This window comes from Sprattus sprattus (genome assembly GCF_963457725.1).
Source record: "Sprattus sprattus genome assembly, chromosome: 16".
Taxonomy (NCBI): Eukaryota; Metazoa; Chordata; class Actinopteri; order Clupeiformes; family Clupeidae; genus Sprattus; species Sprattus sprattus.
The window spans coordinates 5,434,488-5,461,069 of NC_137914.1; the positions used below are offsets into that span (position 1 = coordinate 5,434,488).

The 26,582-nt window shown below is 48.4% G+C and overlaps 1 protein-coding gene across 1 annotated transcript in view; it reads right to left on the reverse strand.

Annotated features, from left to right (window-relative positions):
• Positions 1-26,582, reverse strand: part of tulp4a (TUB like protein 4a) — a 30,818-nt gene that overhangs the window by 399 nt on the left and 3,837 nt on the right. The window contains exons 3-13 of the mRNA XM_080853245.1: positions 17,821-17,949; positions 15,913-16,074; positions 14,147-14,327; positions 8,696-8,803; positions 8,298-8,464; positions 7,496-7,720; positions 5,599-5,833; positions 4,852-4,996; positions 3,971-4,115; positions 3,727-3,820; positions 46-3,599 (exon numbers count right to left, since the gene is read on the reverse strand). Coding sequence (XP_080709371.1) covers positions 46-3,599; positions 3,727-3,820; positions 3,971-4,115; positions 4,852-4,996; positions 5,599-5,833; positions 7,496-7,720; positions 8,298-8,464; positions 8,696-8,803; positions 14,147-14,327; positions 15,913-16,074; positions 17,821-17,949 — 5,145 coding nt within the window. The remainder of the gene's footprint in view (positions 1-45; positions 3,600-3,726; positions 3,821-3,970; positions 4,116-4,851; positions 4,997-5,598; positions 5,834-7,495; positions 7,721-8,297; positions 8,465-8,695; positions 8,804-14,146; positions 14,328-15,912; positions 16,075-17,820; positions 17,950-26,582) is intronic.

The following is a 26,582-nucleotide window of genomic DNA, read 5'->3' on the forward strand; positions in this document are numbered from 1 at the left end:
AGTATCTATTACATACAAATAGTATGTAACAGGAAAGAATCTTACCTGTCTCCCCTCAAGCTCAATCTGAAAGTTCTTTGCAGACTCCTGAGTGACTCTCCCACCAAAGTCCAACTGGTAGACCTGTGTGGCCTCGTTCCACAGAGGCTGCTTGTTGGCCATGACGTAGACGAAACCTTGGCTACCCAGGCTGCGGTCCTCCTTCTCGTTGGCCTTGCGGCACTTAATCTCGTCCAGCTCACAGGCTCCGGCCCTCAGGCTTCTCTTGGTCTTCCAGCCCTTCTTGCTGTTCTGGCTCTGGTTCAGCAGCTCGTCGCCGCTGATGAAGAGTTCCGGTTCGCTCTCCGAGCTGTCCTGAAACTCGTTAGTGGTGGCTTTGCTCAGCTTCTTCGCCTTTAGCTGCTCCTTTTGCCCCTTGGGCTTCTTTTTATCCCGTCCGCCCAGCCGTGGGCTCGAGATGAGGGAGTTGAAGTCGCCCAGGCCCCGACCTCCGTCTTTCTTGGACTTGCTGCCTCCTTCTGTGATGGCTGGGACGTTTGTCTCTTCGGCGCGACCGTTGTCCAACCTCTTGCGATTCTTCTTGCCGAATTTGTCGGCTCGCTGGGTGACGGGGCTCTCGTTCAGCGACAGCACCTCCTGGAAACCCTCACCGGCCTCAGCTGAAGCCTCCAGGGATCCGAGGTGCCCTTGAAGGTCGGAGGAGGATGGTGGTGGGGGTGGCGGAGGAGGAGGAGGGGAGAGAGCCTGCTTCTCCATCGCCAGGTGTGAGGCCTTTGGAGGGAGGGGGCCCGCAGGGCTCGACATGGGTGGGCATGGGTTGTAAGTGCCCCATGGGTGCAAGGCAATGGGGGTCATGGGGACTCCTGCGCAAGCACCTGTGCCAGGGTACATCGGTGGTAGTGGGCAACAGGCAAGACTGGCAAGGTTTTGTGCATACCCTGGCGACAAAACCAGCGTTGAGTCTTGCTGGGGAAAGGGCACGGGGGCCACCACTTCTTTGGGTGAGCAAGGCCGTGGGGTCGCCTGCATGGTCTGAAGCTGAGCCCCACTGTAACCTGTGGGGGTCGAGTAGGGTAGAGAGATCTGATAACCCCCCGGCACCTGGAAAGAGGCAGCGTTTGGGGAGGTGGGGGACTTGGGGGACAGGACGAAGGGCACCCGTGACACGTCAAGGTGCTGGGCGGGGCTGAGAATGAGGGGAGGCGGCTTGTGCGGCAATGGCGGGCCGGGTGAAGGAGCCAGGCTAGCGGTCCTCTCCTGCGGGATCCAGATCTCCTCTGTGGCAGACGGGTCCCACTGGTACGGGGGCGGCCGTTTGACCATCAGCGTGCCGCCGGCCGCGTCGGTGCCCACCGCCAGGTGCCTCAGCGACTGACTCAGAGCCTCGTCCTCGGTGAAGGCCGTGTTCACGTAGTCCGCCCGGTCTCTACTAACGCCATTACTCCCGCCACCCGTGGCGCCGCCAGAACTGATACTCCCGTCCAAACTCAGCAGGCTGTAGGAGGACTGGGAGGGGAGCGGCGAGGCGCTGTTTGAGTGCACTATGACCGTGCTGTGGGGTGCGCCGCTTCCCGTCGGGGGGAAGTCCTGTCGAATGATGGTGCCTCCCGCAATCCCGTTGGCACTACCCGCGGCCCCACTCACATTGCTGTTGCTGCTGCACTGGCTACATGTGTAAAGCGCTGTGGGGACTCGTTGCTGGTAAGTGGTAGCTAGTGCACTGCTTGCTTTCGCTTTGGTGGGGAGGGTGCGTTGCGGGTCCAACATCTGGGACACTTTCAGCGCAGCCTCGCGACTGTTCCGTCGCAAGGTGGCGTGGATCAGATTGCTGTCGAGCCTCTGGCCTGGGGTCCGCCCTGAGTTTGCCTGATTGGCCGGATCGGGGTAAGGGGGTGGGTCTCCGCTCGGTATCGAGTACCTGGGCACAGTGAGGCGATTGAGGGTGGCGGATGCGTAAGGGAGTTGCACTTTCTTGCCCTCGGCAGACGCGGCGGCGGCCGAAGCAGAGGAAGAGGTGACCCTGAGGGTGGCAGAGCTTCCGGGGCCCTGCAGAGTGTAAACATTTTGGTTGCAGACGAGCCGCGTGCGCGGGCGGCAGACCTCCTCCACGTTTCCGCTGCTGTCGAACGTAGTGATCCTCTCGTAGCCCAGTGGCGTCGGGTACTGCACCCCCTGGGCACCGGGGGGGTACAGCGTGAACTCTCCTTTCTTCAGGCACAATTCCCCTGGGGGCGGTGTACCCCCTGCCCCCCCTGACCCGCCAGACGCGGCTGTTCCAGCGGCCGAGGTTGCTGAAGCGGCAGCAGCGGCCGCCGCCGCTGCGGCAACTGCGGCCGCCACCGTCCCGGGGTAAGGGGGAGGCGGGTTCATCTTGCTGAGCTCCAGAGGAGCGCTGAAGACCACGGCGTCACCTTCAGCCAGCTGAGGAGCGGAGCGCGTGGGCTTGATCTTCAGCAGGTGCTCTTGCTCCCCCCCTCCGGAGGATGGGTGAGGCACCTGCAGTGTGGAGCTGAAGGAAGGGCCGGAAGACTGGCCCTGAGGTAGGGGGTTGGGTGGGATCTGGATCTGAATGGGATGCTGCTGTAGCTGTTGCTGTTGCTGTTGCTGTTGCTGTTGTTGCTGGAGCTGCTGTTGTATTTGTTGCTGCTGTAGCTGCTGCTGATGCTGCTGTTGAAGCTGCTGCTGTATTTGTTGCTGAAGTAGCTGATGCTGTTGTTGCTGCTGCATCTGTTGGTATGCCTGTGGTATCTGATGCTGTTGTAGTTGATGCTGCTGTTGATGCTGCTGTTGATGCTGATGCTGATGCTGTTGCTGCATCTGTTGTTGTAGCTGCTGCTGCAGTTGCTGATGCTGCTGCAGTTGTTGTTGATGCTGTTGCAGCTGCTGCAATTGCTGTATTTGTTGCTGCTGTTGCAGTTGCTGCTGTTGCATTTGATGGAGATGCTGCTGCATCTGTTGATGCTGGAGCATCTGTTGATGGTGCTGCTGTTGCTGCTGCAGTTGCTGCTGTAATTGTTGATGTTGTTGTTGCTGCTGTTGATGCTGCTGCTGTTGCTGCTGCTGTTGAAGCTGCTGAAGCTGCTGCTGTTGCAGTTGGTGTTGCTGCTGCTGCTGATGAGATGGTTGTGCTGGACCCACCAAAATCCTTCCAACCTCCAGCCCCCCAAAGATCACCTGACCCGGGCTGGAGTATCTTGTGGGAACAGTGTACTGGGCTGTCAGCACAGAATCCTGGCCTTGATCAGATGCCGCCGCCGCAGCTGCTGCCGCGGCTGCTGCAGTTGCCATGGGATTGGTCAAGATGTCCAACTGGACATTCTGATTGGCTAGAAGTGACTGAACCAGCCCGATACTTTGGGTTGGAGACATGGCTTGGGCAGGGCTGTGGATGGGGGCAATGGGGATATTAACAGTGCAAGGTGGGTTGTCATTGGCAACTCCTGAGGGCCCAGTAACAGGGAGGTCGTCCTCATCCTCGCTGAAGACGTTGGGGCTGAACACTGGAAGGTTGATGTAGTCCATGGAGATCTTTCTCACCTCAGGCAGATAGATGGTCATTTGACGAGGCTGAAGATGAAGCAGGCTTGTCTTGTAGATGACTGCAGACCAGGATGGGGCGACAAAACAACAGAGAGGAAAAAGTACACGGTCATGATTCACTGATGTCCTGAAGATTCATGATGGAACATACTATTTAGAACAGAATTCTTTGGGGGGGATTTTTACCTGCGCCAAGATTTGTTGGTAAGAAGGTGGCGAGCCCAACGATTTTAAACTTGGTCCCCCAAATATTAGAGGTCACCTGAGCAAGGTAATTATGCTGGGAGAAACAGAGAATCTCAAGTTAATAAAAAAAAAAAATCTAAAGCAGAATTTCAGTACAGTTCCTTCGCATTTACCATACCTCAAAAAGCATAATGAAATCTGTCTTTAGGCTGTGACACTGTAAGGTAACAAAATGTACAGGTACCTGTGTGATGTCATCCAGTGGAAACTCTCTGCGGGTCAAACTCGGGGAGCCAATGGAAGGTTTCCGGATAGGTAACCTTGGTGATCGTGATATCTCCTGGGTCGGACGGGAGAGCTTTGGGGACTTTCGGGGATCTATATTGATCCTGTTGGTAAAGGGACACACTAAGTCTCTACAGAGAAGGTAGTAGATGAAAAAAGAGGTTGAAATCAAAGTTGTAACAGGCATGCAGATTACCTACTACTACAACATAAAGCCCACAGTAATTATATGAAAAGAAATGGCAAAATGAAGGTTGGGAAAGGTTTTTAAAAAGTGAAATCACAATAGCAGTTTATCAAAGAGAAGCTGGAACATCAGAGGAACTATTGGGTGATAGAAGCATTATTGCACCACCTCTCTGGAATTCTATACACATTTTATATGCTGAAAAAATTATTAAAAAAAGAACATCCCAAGATCTGAAATCAGTCATAATCTTAACTTGTGCGAAAGTGAAGTTTCCAAGCATTCCTGGGATTCATAAAATGTTCCAACGTCTCAATTCCTGTTTTGACTGCTCTGTTTCACACTTTTCTTTTCTATCTTTATGTGCCATCTTCTACTCTTAATTGAATGTGTTTCACATGGTACTTCTGAGACACTGACAAGGGGAAATATGTTCTTGATCGTTCAACATTTCATCACGTATATCCTTGGCATGTGACATGAACAAATGATGTGTGATAATTTTATTTTCTACATAAACACAAGGCACTCTGAGATTCTTTGGAATGAAAAGTGCGTTAAAAATAAAATGAATTATTATTATTATAAAGAAAAATGTGGGGACAATAAAAAGAGAGAAAACTGTAAGTAGAAAGTCAGAAGCGGTTTAGTACCGTGGTAGTTTGGGTGACTTGCTTCCCCTGGATATCTTTGGTGATTTCTTGCCCATCCAGTCGTCACTGAGCTCGATGTCACTGGAGTCGGAGCAGTTGCAGCTGTCAATCATGGAGGTGATCAAAGTGTTTCCATAGACTTCATCTGAACGAAAGAGCACAGCTTAAGTCAAATCACTGCCGTGACACATGACTTCATCTGAACGAAAGAGAATCAGAATCCGATTTTATTGGCCAAGTAAGTTTGAACAAACAAGGAATTTGACCTGGTGAACGGACTCTCAATGTGCTTACACATAATATACATTACAACACAATACAAAAACAAACAGTGCAACGGTCTATAAAAGTTTGAGAACACAGCTTAAGTCAAATCACTGCCGTGAGTGACAGACGACAGAAATGTTTCTCATCACATCTCTTGGACATCACCTGGAATTTGACCAATCCAAATATGAATGTCATTAGCTGAATGCTGAATAAAAACAAAAAAATGTCTGAAATAGTGATATAACAGCACTTCATTTCTGGCCTCTCTTGCACCCAAGCTCCACATAATACCCACCCCGCGGTGCAGATGGGATTTTAGAACTGGGGGGGGACGCTTAAGTTTTTTTAACATTATTTACTGACGATTGTTGCCTTACGTATGGAGAGTGGAGGGGACGGAAGAGGTCACTATGAATCTGGGGGGGATCTGCCCCCCCCCCCCCCCGTCACCAGTGCTATCTGCGCCCCTGTACCCACCTGTTTTCCCATCAGTCTTGGGGTCCATTATGACAAACTCCGGACGGAGCTTGCTGATCCTGCGGCCCTTCAGGATGGGCACGAGGCCGCCCAGGTACTCCAGGTAGAGGGTGAAACAGGGCCCCCCCACCTCGGGGTTGTCCTCTGTGCGCTTCATGGTGCAGTGCAGGCGCTCGCTCCCCGACGTGGGGTAGCTGACAAAGTCCCGCATGTTGTTGGGGTCCGGGATGGGGGGCTGAGAGGAGACACAAGTGAACCAGGTGAACTATCAGAACTATTTCACACTGAATAATCTCATAGAGAGGGGAACTCACTTCATCAGAACTATCAGAACTATTTCACAGGTGAACATAAGAACTATTTCACACTGAATAATCTCATAGAGAGGGGAACTCACTTCATCAGAACTATCAGAACTATTTCACACTGAACAAACGCATGGAAAGGGAAACTCACTTCATGCATTTCTGAATGAAAAAAAAACTGCCTTCACTGTTAGATTCTCGTCACGACTTAATCTATTTACAGTGAAACCAGTGAGTGAGGGACATATTAATATACGGCTGCATTCAAGTGGGTTCTGTAATAATTCATAGAAATTTGAAGTCCTTTTGAGGATTCCTTTTGCATTTCATGATTCCTTGAATACTTTGACAAACTGCGATAGAACATTCTCATTCAGACCCAATATAAAGCAAGGGGAAGTCGTTTGCACGTCACTGAAAACTCAAAACAGGCTTCACTGTACCATTCTCATCATCTCAACACGTTCTAACACAGTGTTCCCACTTAACAACAAGCCTCGAGCACCATATCAAGTTCATTTCAATTAAACATTTGAATCACATTTTAAACTGAACCAGAAAACTGCCTGTGGTCACAAACTATGATTTTGAATTATGAATTTGCCAATACCACCAATCATCAATTACCACAAAGGCTGCTTGGATGTGGAGACGTGAGACTAGCATAGTGAAAGACATCGCTACATGTTGCCCAATTACAACACATTATGTAGTGTTTAAAAGAAAACTGAAGCCATTTTCAGCATTGAAGCCACTTGCAGCATTGACACATGTCATGGACTATGAAGTGCTGGAAATATCTGAAATCTTGGGGGCTAGATACTGGATGTTCCCCCGAGTGTTCCTACAGCATCAAAAGAGGTCTGTTGCATGGCAACATGCTCCATTGTGATGCAAACTACAGAACTACAGGAGATGTCTGTTCACCAGTTTACCATTTAAAAGGCAATTCAAGAACTTCCAAATACAGGGAGCATTTGATACCAGGACCTAACTGGTGCAAAGAGAGCAGAGTTTCCCATAAACCTACTTTAAACCCCCCAGGACGGACCCCACAGTATGGGTTGACTGCATGAGTTTGTACCCTCAATCAGGGCTTTGCTGCAAAAGAACCCTGTACAGTCAATTGTCCCTGATTAAATAATGATGATGATGGAATGGATGGAATGGAATGGAATGGATGGATGGAATGGAAATGGAAATGAGCCCTAGTGACTGTTAACGGCAGAGATAGTGACACACACACACTCTGAATTTTATCTCTGCATTTGACCCATCCAGGGTAGTGATACACACAGTGATACACACAGTGAAGCACACTAACCCGGAGCAGTGAGCTGCTTTTGAGGCCCCGGGGAGCAGTGATTGGGGTTAGGTGCCTTGCTCAAGGCCAAGGGCACCTCAGCCGTGGATGTGGGCATGGGAGAGCAGTGCTCTAGCACTTCCCCTGCACACATTTTTCCTACTGGTCGGGGATGGAACCAACCACCCTCCGGTTACCAGCCCGAAACCCTAACCAGTAGGCCACAGCTGCCCACATGATGATGATGATGAGTTGCCCATTAACCTCCACCCGTCCCTCTCTGGCGTACCTTGATGGTGGGTGCGAAGGCGGAGGTGACGTAAACGCTGAGGCGGGATGGCATGGTGAGCTTGGCCACGTCCTTCTCCTCCCGCACGGCGCTGGCGATGCCATGCTGGCACAGCAGCTGCAGGCTGGCCACCCGGTGCTCCACGCGCACCACGTACAGAGCCGGCCCGCACGCCAGGAAGAGCCGCGAGTCCCGGTGGCCCCAGCACAGCGTAGTGATGGGACGCTGCGCATAAACACACACACACACACACACACACACACACACACACACACAGACACACACACACAGACACACAGACACACACACACAATTTTAGAACTATAAAAAGCCACATAGCTCTTATACCCCCTCAAATAAATATTTTTACAAATGAATGCAAACACACAAACATGCACACAAATCGATAAACATAAATGCATACACACACACAAAATTGCATTTAACTAACAGTTTTTTATATCTGAGTGCCATTTGGCAGGCACTTACAAGGCAAGGTCCAAGTGAGTCACCTACACACACACACACACACACACACACACACACACACACACGCACACACACACACACACACACACACACTTACACTCTGGCCACCAAAGTTATACAGTGCATTTCCAGGCATACCTGGTGGTGTACTGTTGCGGTGGCACAGACGCCATTGGCTGTATCACAAGTCAGCGTACCACCAAAATGATTTCAAAGCTGTTACATTAATGTTAAATTGTTCCATAATGTAGCTTTAAGACTAGCTCACCTGTGCAGGTGTGTCCAGAGTGTACGTGCTTTAAGACTGGCTCACCTGTGCAGGTGTGTCCAGAGTGTACGTGTGCTCCCCGTGGACGTTGTAGAATTTGACAATGGCGTTCCTCGCGGAGGGGCCACAGGAGGGGTCGGGAGGCCCCACGTGTTTCTCCATCCCAGCCACAGCCAACAGGTCACCCTGAGAACACCACTGCACCACGACATCTGCATCGCATCACACACACACACACACACACACACACACACGCGATAATGGTTATTACGGAATAGTACTCAGAAAATTGAAAAGCAACAGTAAAGGTAACAGCAATAGTGAGTGGTACTCAGGCATCTGTAAGGACACAGAACACAAACAGTGGCATCTGCCAGTGCGCTGAATGCACCTCTCATGCATAGCACTCTTTGAACCGGAGGTGTTGGGGCAGGAGTTCTCACCTTTTAGCCCTGAGCGGATGTGTATGGGGGAGAGGTCGTCATAGTTATTCATCAGGTTGATGTCTCCCGAGGTGAAGCAGACGGTCAGCAGCGGCCTCAGGCTGTGCACTGCAAGAGGAACAAAACCAGGAACCACACACACACACACACACACACATCAGCAACGACAAAGGAACCCCACACACATACATACACATCAGCAACAACACAGGAACCACACACACACACACACATCAGCAACAACACAGGAACCACACACACACACACACACACACACATCAGCAACGACACAGCCAGGAACCACACACACACACACACACACATATCAGCAACGACACAGCCAGAAAAGACATTCACAACTCACACAAATACACAAAACACTGTGATACCACATGGATATTTTCAGCAAAAAAAACAGAACTGGGCATTATTTGCCACTTGTGTTTTGAGACTATTATCAAAGACTCACTCTGAATAAAACAACACTGAAAAAAGTCACCTGAGCTTTTTTAACAAGGTACCAGCAAGGTACACAGCTGCTAATCACACAATAAGGTACCATAGACACAGCTGCTAATCACACAACAAGGTACCATAGACCCAGACACAGCTGCTAATCACATAACAAGGTACCATAGACCCAGACACAGCTGCTAATCACACAACAAGGTACCATAGACCCAGACACAGCTGCTAATCACACAACAAGGTACCATAGACCCAGACACAGCTGCTAATCACACAACAAGGTACCATAGACCCAGACACAGCTGCTAATCACACAACAAGGTACCATAGACCCAGACACAGCTGCTAATCACACAACAAGTTACCAGACCCAGCTGCTAATCACACAACAAGGTACCATAGACACAGACCCAGCTGCTAATCACACAACAAGGTACCAGACACAGCTGCTAATCACACAACAAGGTACCATAGACACAGACCCAGCTACAAGTCACACAACAAGGTACCATAGACACAGCTGCTAATCACACAACAAGGTACCATAGACACAGCTGCTAATCACACAACAAGGTGCCATAGACACAGCTGCTAATCACACAACAAGGTACCATAGACATAGCTGCTAATCACACAACAAGGTACCATAGACACAGCTGGTAATCACACAACAAGGTACCATAGACCCAGACACAGCTGCTAATCACACAACAAGGTACCAGACCCAGCTGCTAATCACACAACAAGGTACCATAGACCCAGCTGCTAATCACACAACAAGGTACCATAGAGGCAGACCCAGCCGCTAGTCACACAACAAGGTACCAGACACAGCTGCTAATCACACAACAAGGTACCATAGCGGAGCTGCTAGTCACACAACAAGGTACCATAGACACAGCTGCTAGTCACACAACAAGGTACCATAGACGCAGACACAGCTGCTAGTCATACAACAAGGTACCATAGACCCAGACCCAGCTGCTAGTCACACAACAAGGTACCATAGACCCAGACCCAGCTGCTAGTCACACAGCAAGGTACCATAGACACAGCTGCTAATCACACAACAAGGTACCAGACCCAGCTGCTAATCACACAACAAAGTTGCATGTTGTGGTGAATTTACAAATTATCCAGATTTAACAAGTTTGTTTCCAACTCTTTACACTTTCTCAGAGCCAAACCCTTAATCTTGGACTTTGTCTTTGCCCATAGCAACCTCCTCCACATCACCAGGCTTGACAGTCAGTCAGCAGATTTCCTCACAGATCACAGGCCAACAGAGTGACAGGATGCAGGTGACTCTGCTTGAATTATATCTGACCTGACGGGGTGAAGAGATCGTGACGGGCGGCGGCTATGCGTTTTGTAGCTGGTCTACAAATGCCACTAGACTGCTGGGCCAAATGCTGCCAACATGGCCGCCTCCCATCCCGCTCTATCTACAGTGACTTGCTCTTCTCAGGCTGCCAACATGGCCGCCTCCCATCCCGCTCTATCTACAGTGACTTGCTCTTCTCAGGCTGCCAACATGGCCGCCTCCCATCCCGCTCTATCTACAGTGACTTGCTCTTCTCAGGCTGCCAACATGGCCGCCTCCCATCCCGCTCTATCTACAGTGACTTGCTCTTCTCAGGCTGTCCATGTGTCATACCTCATCAAGCGTTTTCATAGGGGGACTCAGCCCCATGGATAGCAAGTGGGTAATCTTACTCAGGAATGAGTATGGAGAATATTGGCAAATTATTTTGAGTCATGACTCGCTGATTTTGAAGTGGATAAAGAAAGGACATTGAAAGGGCTGCTTTCACTACGAAAACAGTGAGGAAAACAAGCGAACAGAAAAGTGTAGTGAGCACGTCCACGGTCATCTTCTTTAGCGGACTCTCAAATAACTGTCACGTCAGTGTTTAGAACTTATTGTGAGGAAGCAGAACACTCTTCTGCAGCGTGGAATCACTCCCGATTCCAACCAGAGATTCTCAAACACACTCCTCCCAAAAAGACAAACATGAGACTGCGGTCAAAATGACTTACAGACAACTGGAGTGGTACTGCAGATGTATTAACGATATCGGGAGCATTGTTACAAGCAATCCATGTTCATGAAATGTCCAACAACAATGCCCACACATCTCTGGTCAAACCCATCTCTTATACCTAAAACCCCTCCCTCGGACTAATACACTGTGGCCACCTTGTCCTCCACTATAGATAAGACTATTGACATAGGATCCCCTTACCCCAAGCCTTGAGTAATTCCCTTAGCTCATCAAACCTTACCCAACAGGTCAGACAGAATACATGGCCACAGTAAGTTACCAATTCAATTTATGTTATCCTATGGAATCCTATACTAACCTACTTAATTAAATGTGAAACATATATTTTTTATCCCACAAGACACATGGGGTCTTGAATTCATTTTAGGACGGGATGGGTACAGGCCACATGACACTACCCACATGGGTGGAGGAGGAATGTCAATCTTCCATTTTATGTTCACTTATGATGTAGGAATTGTGGAGTCAAAGTAGTAAGTAGGGGGCTACTTCTGAACTGGGAAAGTCTATGGAATCTGTAGCTAAGGTACTCACTGTGTGCCTGTGCGAACACACATACACAGCTGGGGGGGGGGGGTGACATTCATAATCACGTGTGCCACCAGCTGGCCGACAGCAGGGCCCTTTCAGTGACGGTCACCGAAACCTAAACGACACATGTGCGCTTTGTCCTTCTGCTCATCCTGAACCTATTCAGGCAGCGTTCACACGTCCGCTCACATCACAGATTCACTCAGATGGACGAGAGCAAAACCATGAAGAGAAAGAGTTCTGCAAGGGTGAGCAGTTTACCAGGGTAACCTCTTGTTGTCTTTCTGTGCTTAAATTACACAAATAAAAAGAAACACCCAACCAAGTCAACAACTGAGGCTCAACCATACTCACTTCATTGTGCGTCTTGCAACCTGCCCAAGCAACAATACTGAGAGCACAGTAGGCTGTATACTGAGAGCACAGTAGGCAGTATACTGAGAGCACAGTAGGAAGTATACTGAGGGCACAGTAGGAAGTATACTGAGGGCACAGTAGGCAGTATACTGAGAGCACAGTAGACCTTTACTGAGGGCACAGTAGGCAGAGGCAGTTTACTGAGGGCACAATAGGAAGTTTACTGAGGGCACAGTAGGCAGTTTACTGAGGGCACAGTAGGCAGTATACTGAGGGCACAGTAGGCAGTATGCTGAGGGCACAGTAGGCAGTATACTGAGGGCACAGTAGGCAGTATACTGAGGGGACAGTAGGCAGTTTACTGAGGGCACAGTAGGCAGTATACCGAGGGCACAGTAGGCAGTATACTGAGGGCACAGTAGGCAGTATACTGAGGGCACAGTAGGCAGTAAACTGAGGGCACAGTAGGCCTTTACTGAGGGCACAGTAGGCAGTATACTGGAGGGCACAGTAGGCAGTATACTGAAGGGACAGTAGGCAGTATACTGAAGGGACAGTAGGCAGTATACTGAAGGGACAGTAGGCAGTATACTGAGGGCAGAGTAGGCAGTTTACTGAGGGCACAGTAGGCAGCATACTGAGGGCACAGTAGGCAGTTTACTGAGGGCACAGCAGGCAGCATACTGAGGGAACAGTAGGCAGTATACTGAGGGCACAGTAGGCAGTATACTGAGAGCACAGTAGGCAGAGGCAGTTTACTAAGGGCACAGGGGGGTCGTTCTGAACGCAGTCATAACACTGAAAACCCAGCGAGGAGGCCAGATGGGCACAGTCCCAGTTCCATCTGCACCGGCCACAGAAGAGGCCACAGAGCAGGAAATCAAAACCGCTGGATAAAGCTTTGGCACCCTCCAGCCTCAGGGGACCAGCGCTCTGCACCAGATTAACTCAGCAGCAGCAGCAGCAGCCACAGCAGCAGCAGTGCTATTTTAGGAGGAGGGAGGGGGCCAGCCTGGGATGGATTAAAAGTCCCATTAGGGGGGAAAGGTCATAGGAGGGGGGGGTGAGTGACATCACCTTTTGGGTGGTGTTTTTGATCATCCAGCTGTGTGTAAGCCTGTTCTTAATCATGGCATGAAGCCACTCTGAACACTCTACAATGCACAGTTGTTGTTGTTGTCTGAACACTCTAGAGTGCACAGTTGTTGTTGTTGTCTGAACACTCTAGAATGCACAGTTGTTGTTGTTGTCTGAACACTCTAGAATGCACAGTTGTTGTTGTCTGAACACTGAGAAAAGGCTCCTTTTGGAATGGAGTTAGAACACCCTGCCCTCTTCAACAGACGTCAAGGAAAATCGCTAGTTGAGATGACGGCACTTCAGGCACTGTACGACCATTCTTGAGAAGCTTTTAAGAGTTAGAGTTCCTTCTGAAACAGACTGTAAGGACTGACAGATCCTTTCCATGGAAGCATTAAGAATGACATCCTCTAGAGAAGGCTTTTGAGGCCGTGAGTGGTTTCAACAGCACACTGAAAGGATAAGATGTCTCGCTACGCCAGCCGGTAATAGATTTTCAGAGAGAAAGAATGTCATAAGGAATAATAATAAAAAAAAAAAGTCTTGATCAGCAAAAAACACAGAGCATGTGGGTTGACAGAGAGAGAGAGAGAGAGAGAGAGAGAGATGGAGAGAGAGAGAGAGAGAGATGGAGAGAGAGCGAGAGAGATGGAGAGAGCGAGAGAGATGGAGAGAGAGAGAGAGCGAGAGAGAGAGAAAGAGCGAGAGAGAGAGAGAGAAAGAGACAGAGAGAGACAGAGAGAGAACGTGAGAGGGGGGTGAGAGAGAGAGAGAGAGAACGAGAGAGAGAGAGAACGAGAGAGATGGAGAGAGAGAGAGAGAGAACGAGAGAGATGGAGAGAGAGAGAGAGAACGAGAGAGAGAACGAGAGAGGGGGGAGAGAGAGAGAGAGAGAGAGAGAGAACGAGAGAGATGGAGAGAGAGAGAGAGAGCGAGAGGATGCTGCTACCTTGTTGGGGGGCGTAGTCATCCGAGTCGGTGTCGCTCTCGCTGCTGTCCTCCACCAGGAAGTTGGGGTAGTTCCAGGCCATGCTCACGATGCCATCCGACTCGTGGAGCAGGATGTGGGCCAGCATGCGTCCGTGGCAGTCCATCACGATCACCTGACCGTCCGCCGTGCCAAACAGCACCTGCAGGGGGCAGAGCAGAGCAGAGCCTGGATGAATCAGAGCCTGGATGTGGGCCTAGAAACATGCGTACGCTTTTCATTGCATTACAATGAGATGGAGGCCTAATTCATCATCCGAATTCAATCATCCTTGCAGCCTCACTGCTAGGCCTGTGGAACAGTCGGAATGCATATGTTCTCCAAGAATGAATAATTCAAGCGCTATGTCATCGCAAGATGTCAAGATGGCAGGCTTTTGTTCTTGCGAATGTACTTTATTATGACCACATACAACATTACAAGCAAAACAAAGGTCAAGGTCATAGATATGGTCAAGGTCATACACGTCATGGCAGATGCATGCATGTTATCTTCAGTGATATGAGTCTTATTGTTAGTCATGACTGCTCTCATAAGGTTTGATGCCATTACTGAAAATAAATTGCTATTAATAATAACAACATGAAACTATTCTGCCATGACTTTCTGGAAGTTTTTTCAATCTTAGGATTCCTGAAGTGTAACAATCAACTCAGAAACAGAAACACAAAAAGCTTGGATTAAATAGGCACAGAAACAGATGACAAACTCTGTGGCCGGGTTTAAGAAAATGACCGGTAATGACACAAGGTATGGGAGGCGTGGGGAGGGTGGGGGGAAGGGAGGGGGCAGTTTGATCTGACAGGACCAAATCTGACAGAGAAAGGGAGCCAGACTGACACGTCTCGCTGACAAACTCTGACACTGACACTGTCTGCGGTGCGATTGCAGCGTGGGCGTCCAGGAGACGCAACGAGAACAAGACACACCAGACGCAGCAGGCACGACCAGAACCCCGGGAATGTCAGAGACCAATTCCAATACCTAACCATGTTTTATTTTGCCGCTGGGTTTATATATAATTAAAAGCACAGCTTTTGTCCAGCTGTGTTTAGCATTTAGAGACAATGCAACTGTTGTTGGAATATGGTCAGTGTTTGTTTAGCTAATTGGATGTTAAACTATTACTCCATAGATCATTCTCTTTTACTGCTAGATCTGGATAATTTGCTCATCTCACTCAAACAAGATCATTCTCTTGTCTTTCTAGATCAAGATCTAGATCCTCACATGTTTCTAGCCCTAGATCACTGTCTCATTTTTTTTCTAGATCTAAATCATTGTCTCATATTGCTGAATCTAGATCATAACTTCATCTTGCTAGATTTTTGAAAAAATAAAAATAATATCGTCCTCATCCTTATAGCTCTCTAGATCTAGATCCTTTTCTCATCTTTCTAGATCTAGATCCTTCTCTCATAACTTTAGATCTAGATTATTCTCTCATCACTCTAGATCTAGATCCTTCTCATCTTTCTAGCTCTAGATCCTTCTCTCATCTCTCTAGATCCTTCTCTCATCTTTCTAGATCCTTCTCTCATCACTCTAGATCTAGATCGTTCTCTCATCACTCTAGATCTAGATCCTTCTCTCATCACTCTAGGTGTAGATCATTCTCTAATATTGCTAGATGTGTGAAGCCTCCAGTGAAAAGAAATGAAATGTGGCCGGTTTATGGTTCACAGCCCGTCTCAACCCTACAGTGTCAGGCGTTCACACTGCCTTACCTGCTGGTCGTCGGGGGTCCAGATGCCACAGGTGATCTGGCTCTCCAGGTTGATCTCGGATGACCAGTGTCTCTGACCGCTGACCGAGCCAACCAGCACGAAACCGTCCCGGTATGAGATGAGGGCCTGCGTGCCATCGTGTGACCACGTGAAGTCACTGACCTATAAAGACCAAGCACAACAAATGGCTATACTTAGTGGTTGGATGTCTGCTTTACAAGACTTACACGGCTCTCACACACACACACACACATATTTTAGAACGGCTTTATGGTTAAACTATGAGCCTCGTTGGATCTGCTCTCTGAAAATGACAGCATGCTCTTGTTTAGACACGGCTTCAGGCGCGCCGCCACATCAGGCCTTGGATCAACCCACTGCTCATAAAAGTCATTTTTCTCTGACTAATAAAACAGAGTTATTTTGGTGCACACGGAACAAAAATGTGGGCTATATTTATCCACTGGCGGCTAAATGCAAGCATTATTTTGCATGACAGCATGTTCTTTTTATCTTAATGAGCTTTAGCCTTTATTGAAATATAAGAGCTATTTATAGATTAAACTACAGAAAAGGAGACAGTCTGTAGGATTTTGAAGGGAGGAGATGCATGGGTACTGAGAAGCCTTTGCACATTGTGAAGTCCGCTATGGTCTCTCAGTCAAGTTTTTTTTAAATCTCTGACAAGACAAAATAGGCGTGTAATAACACTAATCCCTTGTTCACTTACCATGGCAAACTAGGGAAAGTGAGAAGGGTCAAAAGAGTCTGAGTGATGAGTAGGGTGAGGACACTTTCCAGTCAGTCTTTCAAATAAATAAAACAAAGAACTACATTTAACGCTTATAAATAAATCTCTGCGACTTAAAAAAACTAAAATCTTCCATATATCTGAACAGTTTTTAAACCAACATCATAATAGGCGTGACCTCATTTGACCCCAGTTCATTTGAATTGACATAAATCCTTACTGCGCTATACATCATTTTTATGTCCCTGGATGGACTGACCGGACAAAATCAATGTGTGACTTCCTTTTCATGGCCGTACATTAAAACAATTATGGACTGAGGCATTGGTTATATCATTAAAGCCTCATTGTTGGTGTCAGTATTACAAAACATGCCCTGGCTTGAGCGAGTGCTCCACTATCTTTCATGTAACCCCAGAGGGGGTGCCTTACCTGGGCTCAATGTAAGCCCAGAGGGGGTGCCTTACCTGGGCTCAATGTAACCCCAGAGGGGGTGCCTTACCTGGGCTCAATGTAAGCCCAGCGTGGGGGTGCTTTACCTGGGCTCAATGTAAGCCCAGAGGGGGTGCCTTACCTGGGCTCAATGTAACCCCAGAGGGGGTGCCTTACCTGGGCTCAATGTAAGCCCAGCGTGGGGGTGCTTTACCTGGGCTCAATGTAACCCCAGAGGGGGTGCATTACCTGGGCTCAATGTAAGCCCAGAGGGGGTGCATTACCTGGGCTCAATGTAACCCCAGAGGGGGTGCATTACCTGGGCTCAATGTAACCCCAACTTGGGGGTGCTTTACCTTGGCTCAATGTAAGGCCAGTGTGGGGGTGCTTTACCTGGGCTCAATGTAAGCCGAGCGTGGGGGTGCCTTCCCTGGGCTCAATGTAACCCCAGCGTGGGGTCCCTTACCTGGGCTCAATGTAAGCCCAACTTGGGGGTGCTTTACCTGGGCTCAATGTAAGGCCAGTGTGGGGGTGCTTTACCTGGGCTCAATGTAAGTCCAGTGTGGGGGTGCTTTACCTGGGCTCAATGTAAGTCCAGTGTGGGGGTGCTTTACCTGGGCTCAATGTAAGTCCAGTGTGGGGGTGCTTTACCTGGGCTCAATGTAAGTCCAGTGTGGGGGTGCTTTACATGGGCTCAATGTAAGTCCAGTGTGGGGGTGCCTTACCTGGGCTCCACGGTCATTGACCAGCTCCACAGACCAGCGTCCCTCGTACTGAATCCACACGAAGATGCCTCCATCAGTGTCACATGTGGCCAGCTTCTGGAAGGGCTCATTCCAGCGGACCAAAACCACCTGTCATGGCGACACACACACACACACACACACACACACACACACACACACACACACAGAGACACACAGACACACACAGACACACACAGACACACACAGAGACACACACAGAGACACACACACACACACACGGTTAAACATAACCATGACAAAGGCAGACCCTTAAACCATATCAATTACGGTGAGAAAGACATATCTATCTAGCGAGAATGGGTGATCAGAAAACCCTCATCATAAATTCAACATTATTAAGTATCAAATGCCTTTTCAAATGTGTCTTTTTATTATTATTTTGTTTGTGTGCCGGAAAAGACAAAGCAAATGTTCGTTCCTGGTCATCGCCCTATCACAGATTACCGAGAGCATAGCCTAGATGGTCTGAGACAGCACCAGAGGTGAGGATGGAGCTACAAGGAAGACTTGAATCAAATCACTATCGTGGAAGAACAAAATTATATGACGTATGTAAATGCCATGTGATATGATGCGTGGCGGTCAGCTCCACTCAATCTCACGTTACCACAACAAACCAGTGTGTGTGTGTGTGTGTGTGTGTGTGTGTGTGTGTGTGTGTGTGTGTGTGTGTGTGTACACGAACAAAGAAGGAGGCAGCAGCTGGCCTGTGTCTCTTGCATGTGTTCCTGCGGCTCAACTGCTAGGCCAAGGTGTTAACACTCCCCCCAAACACACTCTCCTCCAACCTCACCTTTCACGTCCTAATTTGCTCCTCCTTCTTCCTCATCCGTTCCCTCATCTACCTGTCTGTGCATCCCACAACCTCCTCCCTCAATGTGTGTGTGTGTGTGTGTGTGTGAGCGAGTGTGCACACGACCTCCTCAGTGTGTGTGTGTGTGTGTGTGTGTGTGTGTGGGAGCGAGTGTGCACACGACCTCCTCAGTGTGTGTGTGTGTGTGTGTGCAAAAGTGTCCCTATTTGTCTCTAAGCCTCAGAGGAGGCACCACACCCTCGGGCCATGTGAGTTCACCCTGCGTCGTGCTCCAGGCTGACGACCCACCCCCAAGCCAAGCCATGCGGCAGGTCACGTGACTGAGAGAGGACAGGGGGACTTTCGATGGGCAACTGGGGTTAGTTGGGGCTTAAAATGGCCAGCGAGTCCTTGCTGTAGCTTAACTCCCTGCAAGCGTGAGGATTAGAGGAAGCCTCTGCACACTGCCAACAACTCAATCATCGGCATCACCGCTGCCACGAGCCCAGAGCGCAACAAGGCTCAGATCCACCCAACCACAAGAGGCTGACACGTGTGTGTGTGAGTGTGAGTGTGAGTGTGAGAGAGAGAGAGAAAAAAAGGAAAAGTATCTTCTGCCAATAGAATGGGTTGAAAAAAGGACACATTTTTACATTTTAGCTTCATACAGCAACCAGCGCCTCTTGCAACTGCAATTCAGTCTCATCTTTTTTTTACTTCACACCACACCCTCCATACACCCGTAACAAGGCTGTTTCTAATAAAAGTTACAGGATTGCAATGTTAGCATTGCTAGGTTCTGTGACCACAAATTGAACCCAGCAGGCTTTCCTCATCTTCTCATTTTTAATGCGGGCCTAACTACACTGTTGCTCAAAGCAGTGCAATCATATAGGGCTATACGGCTCTCTGACTATGTCACAATGCCTGAGATGACATCAGAGCATCCATCTTGTTTTTTTTAAATTTATTACAACCTCTAACAGGGAGTCAGTCATACACCTCTACACAGCCAGGCTACAATGGACACAGTGTGTGTCCAGTGTGTGTCCATGCCCAGTGTGTGTCCTGCTGAGGAACATGTCTCTTGGAAACAAAGAGCTGCACCAGGGTGTCATCCAAAGGTATATTTACTGTTCCCACACATCCTCCCCAGCTCCGCTACCATAAATCAGGAAGAACTCTGCCTTCCCAACAACCCCCCCCAAGCAAGCCAACCTCCACACGCCCACACACAGGCAGACACACAGACACAGACACAGACACACACACACACACACAATAGAGGCACAGTGCAAACGGCGTTGAATATACGTTTGATCGGGAGAAAGAGAGATGTAGAGGGAGGGGGAGAGGGAGGAAGAGCGAGACAGAGACAGAGAAAGAGGGATAGTGAGAGAGAGATAAAAAGTGAGAGTGAAAGGAAGAGAGAAGAAGAGAGAGAGAGAGAGAGAGAGAGAGAGAGAGAGCGCATGAAAGGCCCACTCGGCATCGGATCAATCTCATGATCTGTTGTGGTTCTGCCGAAGCAGGCAGAAGACCTCTCGCCTTCAGCCCCCCCGATCAATATTCAATTACCTATTATTACTCTAACAGCATTACTGGGGCCTGTAGCTTCCTGAGAATGACTGGCGTTATTAGATCTCGGGGCCCGTCCACGCGGCACACGCTTGCGTCTGGCCCAGCGCGTGGCCCTGTGCCGCGGACACACAGAGGATGCGCCAACTCCGGCAAAGTTTCGGAGGAGGGAAAAAAACGGTGTTCTAAATATAGGGCAGTGGCGGGATTAAAAGCGGTCCTCACCGGACGCCTTTAAGGGGCTAACAGCTGCCCGGTGACGAGGCGGTTCTTGGGATCAAGTATCACATGGACATCTGCCCGACTAATAGCCTCGCATTAAAGCACTAGGGGCGAGAGGCAGCCGGGGACAGACCAGGTAACTAAGGGGATGCGGGTGTCCGTTCTAACAGCAGAATGGCCTTAAGAGACCGGATGACCACGGATGAATGGCCTGTAGACAGGGTCGACCCACGGATGAATAGCCTGTAGATACAGGATGACCCACGGATGAATGGATGTTCAGCGTTTGGAGCCATTTGATTCAGCGCGGTGAAGCTCAATATTACTTTTCCATTTCACAACATTCAGACACAATGGGTCTCAAAGGCCCATCACAGTACACCGCCTCCTTTCACTAAGGCCAGACTGACCCGACACATTACAAGGCTAGTAACTATAAGATCCTCTATAACAGTGGTTCTTAACCTGGGTTCGATCGAACCCCAGGGGTTCGTTGAGCCACTCTCAGGGGTTCGGCAGGGGTCAAGACACACACACAGTATAGCCCGGTTCACACTAGCATTGTCGTTTCGAAGAAATCATATTTTATTTTTCAAATTACGAAGGGTTCGACGAATGCACTGATGAAGTTTGCAGGGTTCAGTACCTCCAAAAAGGTTAAGAACCACTGCTCTATAAGATCCTAGCATCAGAGCAGCTTCCTGCCCCCACGCCTCACCATAAATAATGATGCGTTTGCTGGCCTGTAACTGCTGAATGAGCCTTCTACCAAGCAGCTCACTACAACGGAATTGCTTTGAATCAATGGTCAAGGACACCGGGGAACAACGGAGGATGTCGTAGGAGAGAAGGGAGAGGGGCACGGGAGACCAGGGGGGAGGGGGGGGTTGTGTCTGCTCCACTGGACCTGCTAATCGTTGGGCCTTCTGATAGGCCTTTAAATCAGGCCTGGAACTCAATTAGTGAGAATCGCTGCTCTAGGACAAGAGGGGTGATTTGCGAGCAGAGATGAGTTAACAGAACATTGAGCTGGATAAGAGTGTGTGTGTGTGTGGGGGGGGGGGGGGGGGGTGTGTGTGAGAGAGAGAAAGAAAGAAAGAAAAGGAATAGAGCGGCGCATGTCTGTGTGTCAGTTTGTGTGTAAGACACAGAGAGAGGAGCTCTTTATGAAATATCTATATCAAAATGTCCCTTCCTTTCATCCACCATAGACATTCTCCGACAGGAAATGGAATTCCTAGGCTCCCTTGTTTCACGCAAGCCCCAGAAATATTATAACCCCTCTTGCCTGGAGGGTCCGTGTACACAACACAACACAACACACAACGGAGCAGCGGTTTAGCAGCCCTTTCATCCGAAAGCATTGACCTAGGTTAAAAGCAGGAGGGACACACACACACACACACACACACACACACACATTTGTGTCAAAGACGGAGTCTGTGGCTCAGTCAACAATTCTGGCAAACTGCCATCGGTCACAGCTGACATTAGATTTCAAATGAAAGAATACATTTCCATACTGAAATGGAATAGAACAGGTCCTTTTTTTCGATGTAAAGTGCATGTATATTTAAATTCACACAAAGGTATATTAATCCTTGTGTGAAAGGCGGGGAGGTTTCGCCAGAAACCACTGCTGTTGTTTTTGTTGTTGTTGATCGCCCTGATGAGATGGAACTGTCTGTACGCACTCCAATGATAAACCAGTTTAAAGAGATAATCAGATTACTGTCCGACGCAGGTGTTAGTGAACGCAGCATTGACCTGGGAATGCGGTTGCAGGTGTTAGTGAACGCAGCATTGACCTGAGAATGATGCTGCAAGTCTGCAATTTGTGTAGAAAAAAAAAAAAAAAACACTCATCCACAGGTCAGACCTGTGTGGTTTTAAAGAAGGTCATCAGGGGTTAAAAAGGGTCAAAGTCTCACTCACACTCTCTCTCTCTCACACACACACACACACACACACACACACACACACACCTGGGAAAAGAGTGGCTCCCATTACGCAACATAATTGCCTTGAGAACAGATTAACTGGCAAAGCTGAGCAGCATGTGTGATATCTTGCTGTTTAACACTCAGGTATAGGGAACAGTGAAAGAGGGTCTACAAAACTGGGCCATTGCTCAGAGAGAGGAGAGGAGGCATGCTGTAGGAAGCACAATAGGGTAACAAACTGGCCTGCGTGTGTATACACACACACACACACACACACTATAACCACAAAGAGACACGTATAACAGCACACAAGCTAATATCCTGCTCTGTGTGGGAATCTGGTCTAGAAGGTGTGTGTGTGTGTGTGTGTGTGTGTGTGTGTTAGAGAAGGGGAGGAGAATAGTGGTAGAGTCTGTCCTGAGAGTGTAGGTGTACACCACTGCAGACCTCTGGGGGAGGGATGACAGAGGGCAGAGGGAAGCGCAGTCACGACTGGCACATGACCAGACAGGCCTAAAGAGACACACACACACACACACACACACACACACACACACACACACAGGACAGGCCTAAAGCCCAAGAAACCCTCAAGAAAGACAAGATGGCTAAGTGGTGAGAATCCGAACTGGCCCCCTGTGTGTTTATATACACACACACACACACACACACACACACACACACACACACACACACAAAGTTATTGGGTCCGTGCTGATTAGAGGAACCCATGAGCACAGACACCATCAATCATACCGGGTACTTAACGTGCATTCTCCATTACCTAAATACAACCTACAAGTCCTGAAGCACACCTCACTCTGGGCGCGCGTGCGGGCATGTGTGTGTGTGTGTGTGTGTTATATCTGCACCCTACAGACTCGCCGCAAGATGACCATTCGTAACATAGCTGTGAGCGTTGCCGAAATTGACCAGGATTCTACTCTGTCAGAAGAAATGAGTGGGCGAGCATCTCTCTCGAGCTTGCCCTCATTTACTTACTCTCTCTCTCTCTCTCTCTCTCGCTCTCACTCGCTCGTTTGCACACACACACACACACACACACACACACACACACACACACACACACACACACACACACACACAAATGCACACGCACACGTACACACACACACAGAATAAAAACCCAGATCTCTGAATGTTTTAATCAGACGGGATGAGCTGCTCTGATATGCACTCCTCTGAGATTACAGATGATGATTTGGGATTAGGCAACAGGTCAAGACCCATGATTGCTTTTTGTTTATTTTTATCCATTTTTAGTTTTGAAACTTTCACATTTGAGATCAAAGCTAAAAAGCATGAGTGAGCTAACGGGTGTCACGCTCTAACAGCGTGGATAACATCATTGAAATACTGAGTGAATGTTTGTCTGCACGACAACAGAGAATTACATACAACAGACAAATAGCAGTCGTCGTCGTCCCCCACCCCCCTCCCCCTTCCGACAGAAGATTTAAGCCATCAACATAAATCAGCAGATTGTTATTTTAGATACTCCCTAGTAGGGCTGGGCGATATGGGAAAAAGTTATATTTCGATTTTTTCCCCCAAAAATGTTCGATTTCGATTTTATATCACGATATGAACAAAATCACCCCAAAATTTTTTGAAAAACGTGCATGCAAATACCCGCATTCTGGTGCATTTTACCATGTTTTTCTCTGAGATGTAAATCATGTTATCAGCATATCAAATTCACAATTGATATAGGTTTGGTGGCCTGATAATTATGTTGGCTACATTCAAACTGACCACCTCATTAAAGTAGACTGTTCAGGTCAGAAATGGCCAAATGTGTATTGAAACCCAAAGTCTTTAAGGATGGAAGCTGCCAGAAGTAAACGGTTCACGTAGGGGAAATAGTTTTCATACATGGCAAAGCTTGACAGCATGCCCAGCACACCAATGTTCATTTTATTTGTGGCATTGACATCATCTTTCATGTGTGGGTCAAAGAGAGGTATACAAGTGAGTGACACATTAAAAAAAAAAAAAATCTTCTTTGGTGAGTGTGTGTTTAGTCGCTGCTGTCGTTAGAAAAACTTCCATTAGCTAGCTAACGTTAACGCCAGATTAGCTCACGGTTGTTATGGCAATAACAATACGATTATAGCCAGATAATGTCCATTGGGTGGTCCTTAATTGTCCACTACAGGTAAAACTTGGGCAACTCTGACTTACTTTCCTCTTCTTCGAAAAAAAAATCCGTATGTCCATTTCTGTGGTCTGCTTCTAGCGCGACGCTCCGATCAAATCAGAGAATGAATGAACATTAATGACAGTTGAATCTGCGTGCGTGATGAGGCTGCGTAGTACACCAGGAAAACGCGGAGTGGATTTATATTGCTGTGGGTATTCCCCACTGATAAAGTTGAACGGATTTAATTGTGAAGCAATGGAAAGAATAATGGACTAGTAGACCAGCAGTCACGCACGCACTATTTTGACTGCAAAAGTGGGGGGGTCGAAACGACTTGTTTTGAAAAGTGAGGGGGTCTTGTCCCCCCCCAATTACATTGTCGCGACGCCCATGGGCTACGTGCGGCGCTGTATTCGCGGGTCTGTGAAAACATTGATTTTTTTTTTTTTTTTTGAAGGCGCCGTCTAATCGAACGTCTCATTTAAAACCGTAGAAAAAAATTACATCGCGATTAAAATCGAAATCGAAAAATCGCCCAGCCCTACTCCCTAGCTGTTTCCTTAGCAGTGGTGGCATTGGTATTGGCATTGGTCGAAAATGTACTGTTCTTGATGAACAGAGCGCATCAACAGAAAATATAATCAAACGAACTATGGTTTCCTTACAGTTTCAGCTAAAAGTCATTTTACCTATGCTGCATGACACAAAAGCAGACACCATAAAGCGGAAGGCAGGGTCTCACTGCTATTACCTCAATAACCCCATGCTTTCAATGCTTAACAGAACATGGATACCTTGTGGATGAAAACAGCCCATCCCCCGAAACATCTCTGCACTACACAGAGAAGAGCGACAGATAGAGTAGCTCTAAAAATGCGCACGAGTGGTCGGCAGAAGTGTCCCCGTGGCACCTCTTTAGAGTACATGAACGGGCAGAGCGAGTCCTTTTCGTTCACCTTCATCCAGCCAAAATCACACACACACACACACACACACACACACACAATATAACCACAAAGAGACACATACGTATAACAGCACACAAGCTAATATCCTGCTCTGTGTGGGAATCTGGCCTAGAAGGTGTGTGGGTGTGTGGGTGTGTGTGTGTGTGTGTGTGTGTGTGTGTGTGTGTGTGTGTGTGTGTTTGTTAGAGAAGGGGAAGGAGAATAGTGGCTAGAGAGAGTCGTTTCCGTTCACCTTCATCCAGCCAAAATCACACTCAGCCACCAACAGCCCCACCTCCCTGTCACTCAACTCGCAGGGCACTTTACCTGCAACGTGAGCACACCACCGTATCGAAAGAAAGCCATACAGCACACTAGTCACACTATGGTTATCCTTGTTGCTGTTAGATGCCCATCTGCTTCGGTTTATACAAGGCCATGATGTGTTTTTGTTTACTCGTCTCCCTTGGACCACATCAGACCAACACATCTTGAACGTGGGTAGTTTCCATAGTGAGAGAGAGAGAGAGAGAGAGAGAGAGAGAGAGATAGAGAGATAGAGATAGAGATAGAGATAGAGAGACCGACAGAGAGAGAGAGAGATAGAGATAGCGAGAGAGTGAGAGTGAAAGAGCGAGAGGAGAGAGAGAGATAGAGATAGAGATAGCGAGAGAGTGAGAGTGAAAGAGAGAGAGAAGAGAGAGCGAGAGATAGAGATAGAGATAGCAAGAGAGTGAAAGAGAGAGAGAGAAGAGAGAAGAGAGAGCAAGAGAGAGAGAGAGTGAGAGCGAGGGAGCGACAGAGAGAGAGAAAGAGAGAGAGAGAGCGAGAGAGAGAGAAAGAGAGAGAGAGGAGAGAGAGGGCGAGGGAGCAACAGAGAGAGAGAGAGAGAAGAGCATGACACGCAGCACAGAGTACTTCAACCCTGGGTGCAGAGCAGGCAGATCTCTGAACCAGTTAAAGAGTGTGTTAGGGGGGGGTGGGCTGCACAAATGAGTGAGTCGATCTGTCACCAGGTTGACAGAATTCATTAGGCGGCGTAATTTCCAAACTGTCACGACGTGAAATGACGT